This window comes from Daphnia pulex, chromosome 12 (genome assembly GCF_021134715.1).
Source record: "Daphnia pulex isolate KAP4 chromosome 12, ASM2113471v1".
In the NCBI taxonomy this organism is placed as follows: domain Eukaryota; kingdom Metazoa; phylum Arthropoda; class Branchiopoda; order Diplostraca; family Daphniidae; genus Daphnia; species Daphnia pulex.
Genome location: NC_060028.1, coordinates 9,271,815 through 9,290,229, shown reverse-complemented (window position 1 = coordinate 9,290,229; position 18,415 = coordinate 9,271,815). Strand labels below are relative to the sequence as shown.

At 43.4% G+C, this 18,415-nt stretch overlaps 1 protein-coding gene across 2 annotated transcripts; it reads right to left on the bottom strand.

The window, feature by feature from the left end:
• Nucleotides 1-199: 199 nt before the first annotated feature.
• Nucleotides 200-18,376, bottom strand: LOC124209619 (proline-rich receptor-like protein kinase PERK12). Of its 2 annotated transcripts, XM_046607683.1 has the most exons (9): nt 18,224-18,376; nt 17,123-17,556; nt 13,973-14,344; nt 3,363-5,161; nt 3,117-3,215; nt 2,429-2,959; nt 2,198-2,326; nt 1,762-1,873; nt 200-1,377 (listed from the first exon to the last, which is right to left on the bottom strand). In XM_046607683.1, the coding sequence occupies exons 3-9, from the start codon at nt 14,076-14,078 to the stop codon at nt 1,100-1,102; spliced, it is 3,054 nt and encodes a 1,017-aa protein (XP_046463639.1). In that variant the 5' UTR covers nt 14,079-14,344; nt 17,123-17,556; nt 18,224-18,376; the 3' UTR covers nt 200-1,099. The 2 variants fall into 2 exon arrangements, with proteins under 2 accessions (XP_046463639.1, XP_046463638.1); XM_046607682.1 differs by having other exon boundaries at nt 2,198-2,959.
• Nucleotides 18,377-18,415: the final 39 nt, after the last annotated feature.

Genomic DNA, 18,415 nt, shown 5'->3' with positions numbered 1-18,415 from the left:
TTTTTCTTCGTTCTTGCCCACTTATTAAAAGATGACCATAGGACTTTTTGGCGCTGCATAGCTGATAAGAAATAATGGAAGAAGCTATAGCTCGTAACTTTTGAAAGAATTACGTCATCAGCTGCTGTTATTTGCTTCGCTTCTTCTGAGATTATTCGGAGGACCTGGTGGCAGATGAAAATGGGCTGAAAAATCATTATTGAACGAGATATACGTATTATATTATGTACAACATTACACAGTTATTCAGTAATATTAAAAAATAAGGCCTACAAAGAAACAAAAGAAGTACGTCGGGGCAATTTTGGGGAAAGACGGAATAAGGAAGACATGGGGCCATGACAGAGACAGGCGATTGTTTCATAATTCTTTTGCTTTTTTGACGGTGGGAAAAGGTAATTTGAAAAAAATATTCTGGGGGGATTCCATTATGTACCTTGTGGTTTGTTTGTCCCAGTATATGCCGTCGTCCGCTTCGTGCGCCAAAAAACACGAGGAAGTTAAGAAGTAGTTGGGTCGGTCCATTTTGGCTTTTAATGAGCCTATTAACATACATATTAGAGTATGTGCCATTCTTTCGCGGTATGTATAACAATCGGCGATGATTCTTTCACGTTCTACTTCTTTTGCTGTAAAAAAGCCATTCCAATAACGTCCTTCTTTTGTTTTTCTCTCCCACCATTCCGATTGAAAAGAGGAAAAAAAAAAGACCCGAAACAAACTGCAGAATACAACTGAAGGGAAAATAAAGAATAATAATTAAAAAAGAAAGAAACACAAAATATGGTAATGACAGTTTAAATATTCAACAAAAGCGCGGCAACCGGCCTGCCAAGTTTGGGTTTCGCGCGGTTCGTTAATAGACACGAACACAATCCATATTTTTCTTTTCCTCCCGTAAAAAAATATAAGAAAACACTGCAGGGCATGCATTGCGTCACAATATGGAAATCGAGTCAAAAATGGGATGGATGGGATGGATGGATGGGCGAAAATAAAAAAATAATAATAATAATAAAGGAAGAATGAGGCGGAAGTGGATGACGCGATGTGATGAGCAAAACTTAAAAAAAAAGGAGAAAAAAAATTGTTTTTTGACTCAGATTTTTTCGCTTTCGTCACTAGGGGACTGTAGCGGCACGTAGATGGACTCTTGGAAACTGTCTAGATCGATATAGCCATCGGCGTCATCCAGAAGTTGTCCCAGTTCGGATTTGAGTTCGCCAAAATCGGGTCGCCTCTGAGGATCCGAGTGCCAACATCGTGACATCAGCCGATAGAATTCCGGCCGGCAGTGGCTCGGCCGCTCCAATCGGTGGCCGTCCTTGACGCGACGCATCACCTCCCTCGCTTCCATCCCCGGATAAGGCGTAGACCCTTTGGACAGAGGGGGAAGAAACAAAAACAGACACAAAAGTTTAGCCAAAAATAAAATGATGACAGGAGACGTGGTGTGTAGGCAACAGGATATGATGGCCAAATTCAAGGACTAAATTCAAACTTAAATTCCAAAGGTTAATATACACAAGGCGATTTCGTGACCGCTGGGATGAGATCATTCAGAGGGAAAATCCAGGAGGGATTATCAACGCCCCCCATCTTTTTATTCGTTGTTCCCATTTTTTAATATTTTTTTCTTTTTACCGTTGCAGTTCATTTTCGTGACGATAAGAATGAGAATAACAAGTGCTCAACTTGTTCGTATGTCATACGGCGTTGTTTGCAAGAAAAGTAGAATGGACGTGCTGTTGTTCCACATACCTAATGTGACTATTTCCCAGACCAGGATGCCGAAACTCCAGATGTCAGATTTTTGCGTGAAGACGCTCTGGATCAGCGACTCAGGTGCCATCCACCGGATCGGCAGTGCGCCCTGAAATCAAATAAAAACAAAATGTTTGAATTAGACGTAATTACATTCACAATTTCTGATTAAACGTAAGTCCAGAGAAGATGACGAATCATCTGATTGGTGGATCGTTATCAGACTCGCAAGCGAGTTGAACATTTTGATTGGTGTCAGATAGCAGATGCCGAGTGACGCAAGTCGACTCGAACAAACAGAAAAGTGATTGACAATTTGGTTTCATTAAACACAAAGTTTCGGTGCCAATTGGAATTTATCGAAATGATACGAGGGAATTAAGGAAAAGTAAATAGACAATTGATTTTGTTTTTCCAAAATGATATAAATTACCTTGACCCTCTGCTCATACATCTCGCCAGCCGAGTCCCGAACGGAGCGTGACAGACCGAAATCGGCCACTTTGCACAATTTGTTGTGATCGACAAGGACGTTACGAGCCGCCAAATCTCTGTGCACCACCTGATAGTTTGGCGTAGTTGACCCAAATAATATCGAAAGAAAAATAGAAACTCCGGTTACAATGTGCAAGTCAACATATTTGTTTACAGATTTAAAACGTACCCCCTTGCTGTAAATGTACTCCATTCCCTTCGCTACGCAGTAGGCAAAAGTGGTCAGATCCCTGGACGTCAAAGCCTCGCTGTCCGTTGAGTAATTGTAATACGTCTGATGTGTCCGGTGGTCCCGCAGGAACGTCAGCAACCGGCCGTACATGACGTACTCCATGATGAGCAGGAAGGGTTCTTGCTCCGTGCAGCATCCGAGCAGAGCCACGACGTTGGGATGGGGGCCAACCTGCTGCATGATCCTCATCTCCCGCAAGAGCTCCTGCTTCTCCTTGGCAGCCGCTCCATCCTTGACCGTCTTGACGGCCACGAGGAGAGTGCCTTGGCAGCCGCAAATGTCCTCCGCCTCGGCCTTCCACACCTGGCCAAAGTTACCTTCGCCGATGAGCGTTTGCAACCGCAGTCGAGATCGTGTGAACTCCCACGGCGATGGAGACGGAGAAGATTTACCTCCTCCCGCTCCTCCACCTCCGCCGCTATTACCGAGAGAAACAGCGCCGGACACCAAGTCTTCTTTATCGTTGGCCTGAATCCCCACAAAACAAAAACAAAAAAAAAAAAATACGGAATTTTTTAAACAGGTTCATCAATCAACAATTGAACATTTTACACGAACGAAAACCACAACATAAAACTTTTTCGGGTATTATTTTTGCTTTGAATGATTGATGGGCGCAACATACCCCGTAGAAGAGACGGGCGTGTTTGGATGGCGTCAAAGCAACGGGTGGTAATCTCTTGCGGAAACCCGTTTCGGATGATGTCTCCGATTCGTTCAATCTCTGCGTGAATCAATCAAAATCCGGGAATCAATCAATTAGCATTTTTCACGTGGATTTTTTGTCGAGTGTGTGTACATTTGCATACGTGTTCATTATGAATAATGATAACACGCAAAAAAAAAGGCTGTTAAAATGTTGAATGCGTACCTCTCGTCGTTTGTGAAGCTGTACGCGGACAATCCAGAGAACCAAGCCGGCCAACGGAATGACGGCCACGACTCCAACGACGTAGATGGATGTGGTGGCTGCCTGGTTTTCCTTGTTCGAATCGTTCCAGTTACTTCCACCGCTACCGCTGGCGTTGTGATTCCGGTCTTGTTGAAGATTGTCGTTGAATGTCTTGGATGACCCAGTCGATCCGGTACTGGCCCGCAAGACTGGAGCTCCGATAGAGACGATCTCGTTGGTATCGTCAGCCGTCGGGGGCACGACGGACCCTGTCGGGTAATAAGCGACGGGCGGCACAAGGAAAGGGTTACTGCTACCACCGAAATTGTCGTGATCTCTAGCCGGAACTAGACGCTGGAGGATATCTTCCAGCGTGTGCATGATGGGAGTCGGTGGAGCCCGTCTAGTCGTCGAAGATTTGCTGGTAGTAGTTGGGACTTCGGTCGTTGTTGTTGTTGTAGTTGTTGGCTTCGTGGTGGTGGAAGAAGGAAACATTCTTCCGGATGTCGTACTGCTGGATAAAGCCGTTTTGACGACATTTTCTTCTTCTTCAGACTCGGATTCGGGAGAATCCACCGATTCCAGCAACTTTGGGTTGGGAGTTGAAGAAGTGGCAGGCGACGGCGGGAGTCTGGTTGATGTGATTTGAATCTTGAGCGTTCCAGCCGGAATATTTCTCGATCCGGTAATAGGTAGTCGAACGATTGGAGTCCATAGAACGGAAGGCGGCGGAGGGCTCAGACTGCTGGTAATTGAAATTCGACTGGACTGGATCGGTCGGCTATTGGGTGCGTTTGTCGTTGACGTAACAACAACGGCAACTGTCGAGGACGGGAAGCTCTCACTCAGTTGGCTGGATTCCAACAACGGGGCCGTGCTGGTGGACGGGATAACAACCGGCATGTTGGATGAATTCTTCACTTCCTGCAATAATTCTTGTTGAACGGCCAGAGAAGAAGAAGTTGTCTTGCTGATGGATTGCTCCGGAAGCGCCGAAGAAACAGCGGCGGCCTCGACGGCGATCAGCGTCGGTTTGGCAGTGGTGGATTGGCCGCGACGGTTACTTTGATTGAGCTCCATCCGCACCCTCCAAGGAGGTTTGTTGGACGGTGATAAAGTAGTGACCGCTGCCGCCGTAGTTGTTGTTGTTGTGGTGGCCGTCGTCGTCGATGATGTGACCGCGGCCAAAGTGGTGGTGGACGTCGGTGCACTCGTTGTTGTTGTGGTGGAGGATGTGATCGTTTGTTGCGGAGATTCCGTCAGGTTGGCAGCGGCGACTTTATTGGCCACACTTTCCCGCGTTTCCACAATGGCCGTCTCGGCCGAAACAAAAGATTCTTCAGTGACCTCACCGATGGTCGGCTGGACCGTTTCGTTGACAACCGTCGCGTTGGCCAATTTGCCGAGAGCGCCGGAAGTAGGAGCCAGAAGTGGTGATGGTGAGCGATTTTCCGGCAAGCGTTTGCGAATCAACCGGACGATACCGGTGGGAGTTTCCGCTTTGATAACGATGGGAACTGCTGTTGTTGTTGTTGTGGTCGTCGTCGTCGTAGTTGTGGTGGTTGTCGTACTGGTTGCTTCCGCCTTGGGCCTCAGTTGCGCCTTGAATTGTTCTTGCGCTGACCCCTGTCTCCGCTGGATCACCGACAACCGGCGACCGAATCCGACCGACCAATCATCTTGCACCAGATCCAAGTCCTCGTCATCAAATCGCTCCCCGTGACGGTGCCATGGATCCAACTCCGGTCGGCCTTGTTTGAAGGATGCTGACGTTCCGGCTGTTACTTCAGAAAACAATCAAATAAAAAACAACCCAAAATAGAATTAGAAAACTTCATTAGCAAAGAGGGAGAAGTGAGCAGCAGCTACTACTGCAAGAGCCATTAAAAAATCATCTATTTTTATTATCATTAATAATATATTGGTCTATTATTGCACACTGTCATCTAGTGGTTGGAAATGAAAGTCTCTTTAGTGACTTGAATTATCAATGATGATTATTACACGCAGAGAGATAGAGAGAGAAACACAATCAACAACAGTCGACTGGTTGCTCAACGGAGAGCGACCTGCCCTGAACGAAAGCAATCGTTAATAATGATGAGGGTCTTTTATATACAATTAACAGGATAAGAGAGGATCAGGCGACTGACTCTCTCTCTCTTTCAATTCTCTCTTAATGACAACAACGGAAGATCGGGGGAGGTTTCCGAAATGAGGCCACCCACAAACGCAAAGGAATGAAGTCGTCGTCCTCTCTCCAACATTTGTGAAAGAGAAAGGAGCTGCTGCTGCTGCTGTTGCTTGGGTTTGACGGGGGGCTCTTCGTCCATCGGGACTTTTTGTGATCCGTCACGACGTCAGACGTCAGCAGCGCCCAAGTTGCGTGCCACCCACGACACACACAACACAAGAGATGGGCAGAAAATGATAGACAACTGTTGAAAAAGAAAGAAAAATACTCCCCACAAGAAAATTACCGATCGTCTATTGTATACGTTTTGTAGCTGTTGCGCATGGCACGCGAATAGATGATGGCTGAGACCCCCCGTAAGAATCTCTTTTGTGTTGTTGTTGGACTCTTTGACTTTTTTGGGGAGTCGAATAGGAGCCGGACCAGATCACGGAGTAGATTGAATAAAATATTTTCAACTGATTCACCGTGGCGAAAGCTCACAATGGACCAAACAGACGAAAAGGAAATACAAACAGAGCCTTTCAATTGTTGCTTAGAGCAAACAAACAACAACAACAACAACAATGTCTCTCACGATATGCGATTGAATCGATGGGCGGGAGAGAGGAAGAGACCCCAATGAAATTTCCGTGACTTTGCCATTGATTTCATTTGAATTTATTCTTCCATTCTTAGAGCTGACAATCAGAGTCACGCAATTTCAATTCAAACTGCAAGAAAATTTTCAGAGTCCAGTCATTCGACTTAAGTCTTAGCTAGACCGAAATTTATGCACAAGATATTGCATTCGTTATATTACTATTGCGTGACTGACCCATCAATTTTTGTTTAGCCCGAAGGACAACACATATGCGTAATACGTACTACTGTCATCACCAAGGCGAACATTCCAATTTCGCAAAATAACCGCCCATTGTATCCGGGAAAAAATATGAAACACAATGACCGACCGACCGACCGACCGACCGGTTCCTGACCTGAAATATGGGTTAGCCGGACAAGACTCGCGGCACGAATGGCAAGCGGTTTTTTAAAAGAAGTTCAAAAACTAGGAGGAAAACAACAACAACAACAACAACAACAATAAACCGGTTGAATTGCTAGCAGCCTTAAGGCGTCATCTGCAATGAGGAAATGTTAAAATTTTCCTGAGAAAATTTATTTACTTGTTTCTTTCGATGCAACACGATGAGAAAAGCCCATTTTTCTCTGAGTTGTGTACGTCCTATTCATCCATCAGGCACACACACACACACACTGCGGGTGGAGACTGCAGGGCACCAACAGGTGAAAAGAAGAAGTCAGGGGTGGATGAAAGTTTACAGGTGAAAAAAAGAAGCGGCCCTACCTTCTTAACTTCTTTTGCCTTCCATCCACCGGCATTTGTTGCATGACTATCGATCTGACATTTATACTGTCGGCGAAACCTTTTTAGCCATTTCCTCTTTTCTCCCGATTTTGTGTTTCTTCTGAGCGTCTTTTTTTTTATCGGTTTCGTAGCGGGAGAGAAGGGGAATGTTGGGTCGCGGTCCGATCGTAAACACAACGGCGGCTGTTTGTGTGTGTGTGTGCTATCACGACATTTTAATGACCTAATGAGCTCTTTTGGCTCTACGTTTAATAAGGTTTATGGCCTGGAATTTTCTCTTTTGATTATTATTGTCCGTTGTTATTCATTCAGAGTTGAGCCACCACTGGCCATCAGAATAATAACAACAACCCTCTTTCCCGTCCGGGAGAAGAAGAAGATTTGGAAAAAAAAATAAAAGTAAAGTGACCTGAAGCCATCATGACCACGCAGACTCTTCTTCTTTTTTGTGATAATTATTCTGTCGTCACCAGACACAAGTCCATTTGGGAAGATACTTTCACCTGTAGAATCTCGTTGCCTTTTGCTGTCGTCGTGTTGTCGTCACATGTTGTCGGGTCGTTAAAAATTACCATAAAAAGGGCTAGTAGGGGCTAGTAACCATTTTTATGACGACACTGTGAAAATAAACAACGACGACGACAAATTTCAATTCTAGAGACTAGAGAGATTCTGATCTCGTTAACTTTCATCATCATCATCATTGCATTAGCTCAAGAAAGATAAAGGAAAAAAAGAAGTTTTGACGTTTTCATCCGGGATACCGGTTATTTCTGGCATCGTCAAAACACCGCCCACTCGTTTTATAGGATTACAGTCCCAACTAAAAATTTTTAAAATCATTCGCGAATATACATTTTAATAGAGAAGAAAAAAAGAATGCTTTTTCTGCGAAAAAACAGATTGAGTGCACAATATTGGAACAACCGAATGGCGGTGAAATTGCGCGGGTGGCAGTGGCTGTTTGGTGTACTTGTACCCAGTGAGAATCGGGACGAGGTATTCCATTCACTTCATCCAAAATTAACCATCAGAAAAAGCCAAAAAAAAAAACCTTTCTTTCAGTTCGACTGCCTACAAAACTAACGCCTCTGCATATCGAATCTATTATCAAAGGGCTTTTTGTGCAAGAAGAGATGCACATGCAGATAATTTTTAATACTTGGGATTCTTTCACGAAATAGAAGAAGAAGAACCGGTTGTACACAGAATAAGTTACCGACTCGGTGAAAATGGTGTCGAGCGATCATGAGAATGCGATGGCAGAAAACGAGCCAATGGGAGAATCTCTTTGGTGTGAATCAGAATTATCGCGCCGCAAAGTAATGATTGGGAATTGGATTCTAAAAATTCCTTCCACCAAAAAGTCGGCAACCTCATTTTTTTTCCGTTTTATCTTTCACTCCCACCGAGGGCCTATGATAAATAACTGACGTCAATAACCCAATGGACTTGGAATATGTATAACCACAGATGTGACCGATGGCGTAATAGACGTGACCGTACGGCCGACCAGCGATAGCGGCACGTTGTCAAAAGCGGGAAAAAAATATATTCTTCTGCGGTGTGTCCTATCTGTTTTCCCATTCCACACCATCACGTATGCGTGTCTTCTCTTCTCTTTATGGGTGAAGGCCCCAGCGCGAAATTCAAACATTTTAAAACAAAAAACCAACGTACGTATGATCGGCCGACCGACACAAAAATATTAAGAAAACACTAAACGTCTCAATCCAAACTTTGGCTGCTACTGCACACACACACCTTCTCGATAGATTCGCTAAGTAAATGTACATTCAATGTCCTCGTAGATGCGGGAATTACCTTGGCGTGTTTCGACCGAAGGGGGGAAAAATACTTTTAAAGTGGGGGGACTTGTTATTTGATTTCTCACGCCGTGATGACACGCAAAGTTCCCCCTTAAATAAAAAAGGTAGACAACTAAGCAATAAAGAAAAGGGATTCGTGACGTTGGTTCGGGGCCCATCCTCTTTGATTGTGTTGGAAGAGCTTCCATTCTTTTTATTTCCCTTTCGATTCTTGTATTGCACGGTGCAATATATTTCGTGGCGTCCATTGTTAATCATTATCAAACAGGGGAAGAATATGTTCGGAACAAATTGAACGTCCCTGCTGTTGTTGTTGTTTTGTTGGCTCAAGGTTCCCGCGATTGTGTCACCCGTTCCAAGGAAAAAATCTCCTCGCTCTTTTTTGGCGACAAAGTGCGTTTCATTTCTTACAAAATTTTCAATCCAATATCCAAGCCCCGAGGCTTGTTCACGGTCACACTAGTTTGGCTCCGTCACGTAATAAAAAATGGGCGCATAATTTATGGGTTCCTTTTTCCGATTTAGTGCTCTAATAGGACACTGCCATACGAACAAAAAAAAAGTCACAATGTCACAATTTTCCTTCTTTAAAGAGATAAAAAAGAAAAGAAATTAGAACACTACAAAAATTCAATCGCTATTCCGAGGCCCTGCTACTTCATCGAGCATTAAATATGCCAACTATGTGAAGTATAATGCATTTAAAAGAAAAGATGTAGTAGAGGAGACGTGACTTAATGGGTTTAGAAAGCTCTCGTTGTCTTAAGCTCAAACCCATATACGGCCCATACTCGTCTATGCATGCTTCGTGCTGTGTATAGATGAGGAATATTCTCTTTTGGGAAATTGAAGGGAGAAGGATTTCAACAGCTCATGTCTTCTTCTTCTTCTTAACTTCTTGTCCATCCTTTTTTAAATAAGGAGAAAAAGAAAAATACCCGACAACTTTCACTATAGACATGTTGGAATATCCCCGCCGAATTTTTTAGTATGTAGCGGTCGTCGTTGGTTTGGGGCCCCGTGCGTGAGAGTCAAGGTGCACCGGCACAATAACTCTGGACGCTCAGTATCTCCAGTCCACCTGACCGTAGAATTCCAGAAATGGAAGAATGATTGATCGAATGCTGATCTTCCCTCTCATCTCTCTGGGAAGACAAGAGAGGGGACTAGAAAAAGAACGAAACCCAAAAATAAAACAAAGTCTACTAACCCAACGATCAAAAGACGTTAGACTCGAGTTGTTTTAACGACACCCAACGCGACAACAGCAGGTGAAAACGAATAATGTTCGCCGTTTTTTTATTGGCTAACGGGGCACGAGACATCACTACACCCAGTGTCTTTTACGGTCGGCGGAATATAACCGTCTCCAATGATGCGGATGGCAAACCACGAACGGCGTGATTCTCATCCCAAACGACTTTGAAGTTGATAAAATATTAAGAGAAAAAATTACGACGCCGGATAGTTATGACACGTAACGGGGAGGGTAGGGGAGGAGGTGTTATATTCGTCTTTTTTCAAAAAAGAAAATTTTTTATTTTATTTTCTCGACTCTCTTCGCTGGATTGAGCAACGAGGCTGCCACGGACTCCCGTGCGTAGCTAAGCATGGATACATAGGGGACTTGTGAGGAATATTTCCATCCAAAGGAAAGAAAACAATGAGCGCGCACGCACGATTATGAACCGAAAATAGAGTCCAAGGTTTTTCAAATTTTTAACTGGTCTGTACATCCTGTGTGTCCCATCGTCCATTTTCAGTGTCCAGCTGGCCGAAACGGAGGACTCAACAAAAAGTCGAAAAAATATATGTCCGAGATGGAATGGTATCTGGAATTGGAACACGCTGCCGCGCTTCATAATCGGATTCACTGTTGTTTATTTTACATTTATGCTAATTTCACCTCTCTCTCTCTCCTCTAGAGAAGTCTATAGCGGTCGGCTCTTCTTCTCTCATGTGTCCAGCATAAAGTTATTTCCAGCAGTGGCCGTCCTTATTCTCAAGATTCTTTCGATACTTTTTTGTATTATAATAATTTCCATTTTGGAAATGAAGAAAGAAGAAGAAGAAGACGTACGTGGCCGCTGCCGTGAGTTGTGCGGGCCATTAAGGCAAAACTCAAATGGAAAAAAAGAAGTGGGTCACACAGTACCGAACGAACCTCGAACACAATTTTCTCGTTTTTCTTTCTTCTTCTTCTTCATTTTGGTGGGAAAAAAAGAATAAAACGGAACCCCGTTGACTCCGGGAAACCGACAGTAATAATCTACCTTCGACCATTCGACGAATGAGGGAAAAAACAAAAGAAAAACGACAATAGAAAAAAACAAAAAATTCGAATGACGTAGAGAACTGTAATCACAATGCTCATCTTCCTACTGGCTTCAAAGCGCATTATTACGTAAGTATGCGCACGTAGGAGTGTCAGGAAAATTGGCTTCTTTCATCACAGCCGGAAATATTTCGCTCTACACACGCACTGTGAATATTTCTAATGCAAAAAGAAAATTACGATAAGCTGAGTCTCACTCCACGCCGGAGGCTTGGCAGATTTTTTGAACAAGTCGGTTCCGCTTTTCGAGTCTAAACACACAACAAAACCGACATTCTTTCAAGGATATTATTACGAATAAAACGCAAAAGGGAATACATAACAAGTCCGAAATCGTGAACTTATCGTCTCGTTGCGTGATGGCATTTGATTATAAAAAAGGTAAAAAGCAAAGAGAGAGAGAGACCAAGAACTGGTTTGAATTCGTAATCAGATTTAGTTTCAAGGCGCACCTGTGCAGATGAATTGGACGTGCTCGGTTCCTCCTTCCCAGAAACAGATCTACAGGAAAAGCGTTCACGAACGCAGCTGGGTAGTTGTGTGGCCCCGATTTTTGTCTGAGGATGTACTAGTACATCCTCCGACAGCCCCCCAAAACGGACAATTAAAAACAACAAAACAAGCGGCTCCTATTAATTACAGGCTGACTACACGCGGATGGCGCTATTAAATGTATTTCGATCGCGTTAAAATTATTCTTTCATTTTTATAGGGTCGACGACGGCCTCGTTTCCTTGTGAAACTACGAAAAAGAGAAAGAAAGAAAAACAAAGTGTCCTTGCGTGAAACGTTCAGATGCGGCATTTGACATTTTGTTTCATTGCAGTCTTATTCGTTTTTATTAGACGAGCTGCGTTAAATCACACGCTTCATCCCTCCCTAGGCTATTCAACGATCGCAAACATCATCAAAAAAGATTGAAAACTCGGTGGGGATATTTTTTGGTCAAACAGCAAAAATCTCCAGTCAGGTTCTTCTTTACTTTCTGTTTGAAAATGGGTGGCGCAACTACACGACACTATCCAACATAAAAAAAGACCGCAGAAAGGAGAGAGAGAGAAAATATTTGAATTGCAAATGAGCGGATGCACACACACACACATATGGGAACATCTTCTAGCCGGAGGATGTTCTTGCGGAGATCCGCTCAAGGTCTGTGTGTGTCTACATGTCTCTCTCTTATCTGAAATTATATTTAAGATACAGCCACATGAATCTCTTTGATATCATCTTCTCTCTTTCTTTGGGTAATTGCCTTCTCTCATCCTCGCTTGTATAGCGTTTCATCAGCATCATTTTGATTGCGATTAAGTCAAAGCCAAAAATAAATAAAATAAGGAAAATTTCGATAAAAGCATTCATTCAAATTCGCCTTTTTTCCAGAATGGAGAACGACTATAAGGCAACTCGAATGTCGAAATACGAAGGCCCTTTCGAGAAACCTTAGCACGACAAGACTCTGTATAATAGAGGTATAGGCTTCTCTACGACAAGAGCGATAAGAGATTAACACTCAACCTTGGAGCTAGGAAATGCTGACTGTTGCAGCATAGAGTATACCTACAACGCACATGAGCCGCTGCTGGTTATTTTTTGGTCAAGGTAAAAACACAGTCGGTGTAAGGATAGTCACATCTATAGAGAGAGAGACAGGTTTTCAAGGGAGGGCCTAAGAAAGAGAAAAACAAGATATTTTTGGGAAAGTTTTCCTATTATATTCTTCTTCCCTTTCAGATTTCAATCGCAAGATTCATATCCCCATGCAGCAGAGTTGGCCTTTCGTCATCGGGAAAAACTTGCCGAGTGCCCGCGCTGGCTTGTTGTTTGGTTACATCTACTACACGCTAAGACGCACACCTTGTAATTATCGTGATGATGGTGATTCCGTGCCCTCCTCTTTCTCTTCAGCTTGCGGTCAGAGTCGGAGGAACCGCGCTAGGGCGTGAGTCAACAGTTCCTCTCCATCGAGACACAAACACTTGAGATGCGAGCGGCAATCAACCGAGATCCGATAGATCAGATTTCAAAAAATAAGCTGCTGCTCCTTATTTGCCGTGATGGAATTCTTAATTGTTTTGGTTGGAACCGAAAAACATTGCGTCGTTTCGCCCCATCACAAATCATTCAGTCAACATTTGGTTGTCGAGTGATGACGAATGAATTTTAAGAATTCCATTTGGACATTGCAATTCCAATGAATCAACCAAAAATGGAGGGGGGAAAGAGAACCGTTTCCTGCGAATCGCGTGAAGCCTCAAAAAATATTCGTGACTCTTGAGCGACCTCGGAGAACAAGGCGAAAATGGCAACATTGGGTTCGCCACTCAGTATCGCGAATCGAATGGCGTCAGAAATAAGAAAAGCAAAAATCTCTTAGCCCGGACAATAAACACACAACCAGGAAACATTCAAAAATAAACAACAACAAATAAAATTCTTATCGAACCGGTGGGGGGATGTTTGGACGAAGAGAAAAGAGGAAAAAAAGTCACGCAGCGCGAATTCTACGCAATAACAACAACAACAATAGGAGAGATGCTGTTTGTTGTTTCGAGTGTACGAGAAAGAAAAAAGAATTCCCGAGCGTGTCTTCACGTTCGCACGGAAAGGTGCGCCTGACCTCTAGGACGTCCCGCGTCCCTTTATGGACACGGGCCAGCGCAAACATTAAGTTTTCCGTTTTAAGTGTCGGCAAATGCACACGTCTCGTTTGCCCAGCTGTTTCTATTCCACACGCCAAGTAGGAAAGAGAATCAAAGAAAAAAAGGGGGGGGAGTTTATACGCATCTACGCGCATAACGATTTTGATAAAAATCAAACGATAATAAAAAAGAGAAGGAAAAAGAGTAAAAGACTCACCTGCAGAGGAGGAAGAACTTTGTGGCGGATGGGCAGAGACGGTGAATAGAAGCGTCGACCAGGCCAACAAGAGGAAGAGCCCGGTGGCTAGATCCACTCGGGCCATCACAACATCATCGTTGATGGACCAGCCCGTCCGTGTTTGGGTTGGAATAGTTGAGCGAGAAGAAGAAAAAAGGCAAAGTGTTGCCCTGCGTCTTGACCGCAGTCCCGAGGTCAACAGACGTTCCGGGATTTGTAGATTTCTTCGGGATGTTTACAAACGCCGGCCGTTATGGACGCCGAAATGAATTTTCTGGTAGTCGCTTGGTGTGGGTTGCCGTAATTTGATTTCCTTATTCAAACGAATCCGGACAGCATGACCTGAAGCAACTAAATTGAGACGGAGAAAATTGTTAATAATAATAGTTAAAAACAAATAGCAAAACAAAAACAAAAACAACCGGTTGGCATTTGCATATTCCACTGCTGTAAGAACGGCTTAAAACAATAATCCCACATGATTAGACAAAAAGAAAAAAGAAGCGCAGTTATATATATTTTTCAGTTTTTTTCCTTCGCGGGATATTGCCACTACTAGGCGGGAAACGAGCTTCAGGTGAAGGGGGATTATAAGACGCAGGTAGAATGAGGTCGCCGACCTGTTTGTTGTTTCCTTTTTCGAGCAATGAAGCTACCGACTCTGCTGCTGCTACACTCTATATACTGTGCACCGCGATTCGTCCTTTTTTCGTTCTTCTTTCCTTATCTCCTATACTAGGAGAAAGAAAGGAAACATGATGGACTACTTTTTGTCTATACTTCAGCCATACGTGTGTGTGTGTGTTGTTTCGGATTGCTTTTATTTTGTTTGTTTTTTCTTCTTCTTTCTCCCCCTGAGCGACTTGAAAGTTAACAGCCCACGTATATACGTCTCGTTTCTCGTGGAGCAGGAAAAAATAGAAAAGAGCAAGTGAAAGCTTCCCCAAAAAACAAGAGCTCAAGCCATTTTCTCCAGTGCAGACGAGCTTTACACACCTGCTGCTGCTGTTTTCTTGTACTACACCTTTCTCCGAGAGCTAATTGAACCCCCCTCGCTTTTTTTTACTTGAAATTAACATCATCATCATCCAAAAGAGATTTTTTTGTTTTTAATGTATCAGAGATTAGGAAATCGTTGTTCTATATTAAAGACGATCAAAACATAAATAGGTACAACAGCTGGTTGGCTCTTGAAAAACAAAAAAAAAACGTGAGTGACTTGGATGATTCGAATCATTGACCTAATTAAATTTCGAGGTTTTTTTTTTGTTTCTTTCAAATATTTAATTAGACCCACGGCGGGGTCGAAACCTCTCACACACAAATTTCTACTCGTAATTTCATTTCGTTTACAAAAAATTCGTTATTAAAAAATAAATGTCGGTTGAATCTGAACGATTTTTGTTTTGTTTTCACGAGATGACTTCCTCGACTTTCCCCAGTTCTGTTGTGTTTTTTTTTTTCGGTCGGGAGAAAACTGAAGAAGAAAAAAAACAATCTCGTGGAAGGAAACTCTAATGACTCTGGAAACTACACACGTCACCTTTTTGCTGGCCTCAAAAAGACATTTGAATGCGAGAAAAAGAGAAGGAAGCAATTAACTATTGATCAAGCGAAAATGGTTGGCCTTTTATTATTATCGTCTCGATGTGTGTGTGTGTAGGATGTTACACACACACACAACGCTCACGAATTTCTCGCAACCTGTTGCACGTACGCCTGACAGGCCCAGCCTTCGTAATGAATAATCAATTGTGTGTTTAATGAACCATTGATTGGGGTGGAGAGAGATCACTTTTGCTTTGTTAACGTTCCTTATTCGTTGACACTCAGAAACGACTCGGAAAGGAAAATGTTACAAGGAAAAAAAAGGTGAAAAGCGAAAACATTGTCATGTTCTTTTTCCCTAAATTTTTGACATTTACAGCTGAGGCAACCGTTGACGAAATCGGAGCCGAGAAAGTCCTAATTCGATTGGACATAAAATTGCACCCATTTCCATATAAAATGGAAATGATAAAAAAATAAAGCTCTGTGGTAGTTTAGTGCATTTTACGGTTTAAAAAAGAGTTCCATACGTCTTCCTATAGTAGTCAACCGGTGGCGCGCATATAGCGGATGTGCACCAGTGTTGGTAGCAATGGCTTTCTGACCTAAATTTTCTCTCGTGCTATGAAACCTCTCTCTCTCTCTCTCCCATTCTCTTCTTCTTCTTCTCCTTTGGTGCCATCGTTCCTCTTCTTCTTCTTTTTTCTTTCTCTTTTCATCATTCGCCTATTGGCTGTTGGCTTCAACTTGACTTCTGGCTGCGTTCTATCCCGCTGTGTCTCCGACTCGACGTGTGTGTGTGTGGAAATAACAATCAAGAAAGAAAAAGAACAACCTGACCTGACTGACGCCTTCAGCTCGAGAAAGACTTTGATCGACGACCGGCACGTTTAATTTTCTCAACAATTTCATCCACCACAAAAGAAGAAGAAGAAAAACGTTTAAGGGGGAATAGAATAGTGGAAGGGGTTATACCCCCGTTATTTTTGTTTACTGTCTGTCTGTCCCCTGGCGAGAGTTTAAAAAAAAAATTTGAAATGGCCAACTTAATGGATATCCCTCCTTGTTATGACTGCTTTTGGGGGCTCCTAATAGTTTTTTTTTCCCTATCCTACCGTAAAAAAAATAAGAGGCTGATTACATAAGTGCTAGTGTGAAAAGAGGGTCGTTTGTGTTCCATAATAATCCGGGACAGGTGACAGACGGTATATCCACGGGGGAGAAGCCAAACAATAATCCAAATGAAGGAAAAAACCCAAGGCAGTTCTATCTACCTCCCTCCTTTTCTTTCGGCTAATGAGTCTAATATGTCGAGGGTAGATGACGAGGCAATCAAGTGTTGAAGAATAGACACACAAGTTAAATTGCTTGCACACACAAAACTATATGATACAGTATAAGAAAGCCAAGGACAGAAGCTCTCTACACTAGCGCATCTCTCTTTCTCTCGGGATCTCCACATGCAACCGTATGGGTAATAAGGTCACATCTCCTTTCTGAACGCGTGAACACGACACTAACCTCTGAGAATTGTGCCATCACACAACTAGAAAAGTAAAAAAAAAAGGCTGCACAACTTACCAATTCGATTCCTTGGGATGAAAATCAATTTTGCAGCTGTGGATTATTGATGATCTCGGATAATCGTCGATGGATTTCAATTCCTTAATCCCTCGATGTAAAACAATGGCGGCGAAATGAACGATGTTGGAAAACAAAAACAGTTTGTAACGAAAATATTCACACACGAGTCACTTGCGACAATGATCGTCCGTCGAGAAACGGGCAGGTGTTCGTATGCACGGCGGGAGAGCGTGAGCAGGACACAGGACACGAGATTAAAACACGCAACACACGTGGAGAGCGAAAGAAACCGACGTCTTCCTTCAACGGCCAATGGGACAGCACTGAAAAACCCGCGCCGAGAGAAGAAGAAGAAAGGGGTGGGTGAGCAAAAGTTTTGTCGGTCGAGGAGGCGGTCCGCAGCGTTGCCACCTCGATTTCTCTGGCACCTCCTCCATTCACAGTTGGAGATAGGGCTGTGGCCCGGGCGATGAAAACCCGGGCCACCGCCCGGGCTGAACGAAAAAAAACCCAACCCGACTCGACCCATCGAGGCATTTTTTTTAACGGGGCGGGCGACGGGTTGAACTCCCGGTACCGCGGGCCAACCCGAGCGGTGGCGCCATCTAGTAGTCACATAGAGAAGCTCGTTATTCTCTATGCCTGCGGCCTCAAAATATTGCCGCCAAATGCTCTACGATAATTTCGTAGCATGAAAAGTAGGATAAGTGGTAGAAAAGGGCGTTCAGGGGTGTTCAGAAGACAGAATTGACGTGTCACTGTTAGAAGAAGAAGATAATTAAGAAATTTAGGGAATTTTTTTAAGTTTGTAAAAAAAAAAGTGTGTTTGACCCGATTTTTTACCCGGGCCGTTACCCGACCGGTACAAATTTTTTGACCCATGGGTTGGCCCGGGCCAAACCCGTTCACTCAGTTGGCCCAACCCGCTCCGACCCGCGGAAGAAGAAAAACCCATCTAAAAAACCCATTGAAAAAAAACCCGCTAAAAACGTCCCGGGCCACAGCCCTAGTTGGAGAAAAATAAAAATAAAAATAAAAGAAATATAAAATCTTTTCTTCTTTCTCTTATTATTCTGTAGAAAATAAACAAAAACGTACGTGTCCAGAGAAAGAGAATAAGTTCAAGTTGGTTGTTTCCCAAATCAGACATTGTCAGTCACGACGACTCTCTCCAACAACACTCGTCACCACGATTTGACCATTCCAAAGTCCGAACGCGTTCGTCCAAAATGCAACTGTCAGCTGCTGCTGCTGGAGGGAAAGAAAAGCCAAGAGAAAAAGTGTTGGATT

What these genes read in the sequence shown, in the direction of transcription:
- LOC124209619 (XM_046607682.1), bottom strand. Translation starts at nt 14,078, where the DNA reads ATGGCCCGAGTGGATCTAGCCACCGGGCTCTTCCTCTTGTTGGCCTGG. An exon ending in AAGTTCTTCCTCCTCTGCAG is followed by an intron (nt 5,162 to 13,972) that starts GTGAGTCTTTTA and finishes CTGAAGTAACAG; the next exon opens with CCGGAACGTCAGCATCCTTC. An exon ending in TGTATGAGCAGAGGGTCAAG is followed by an intron (nt 1,874 to 2,197) that starts GTAATTTATATC and finishes ATTTGATTTCAG; the next exon opens with GGCGCACTGCCGATCCGGTG.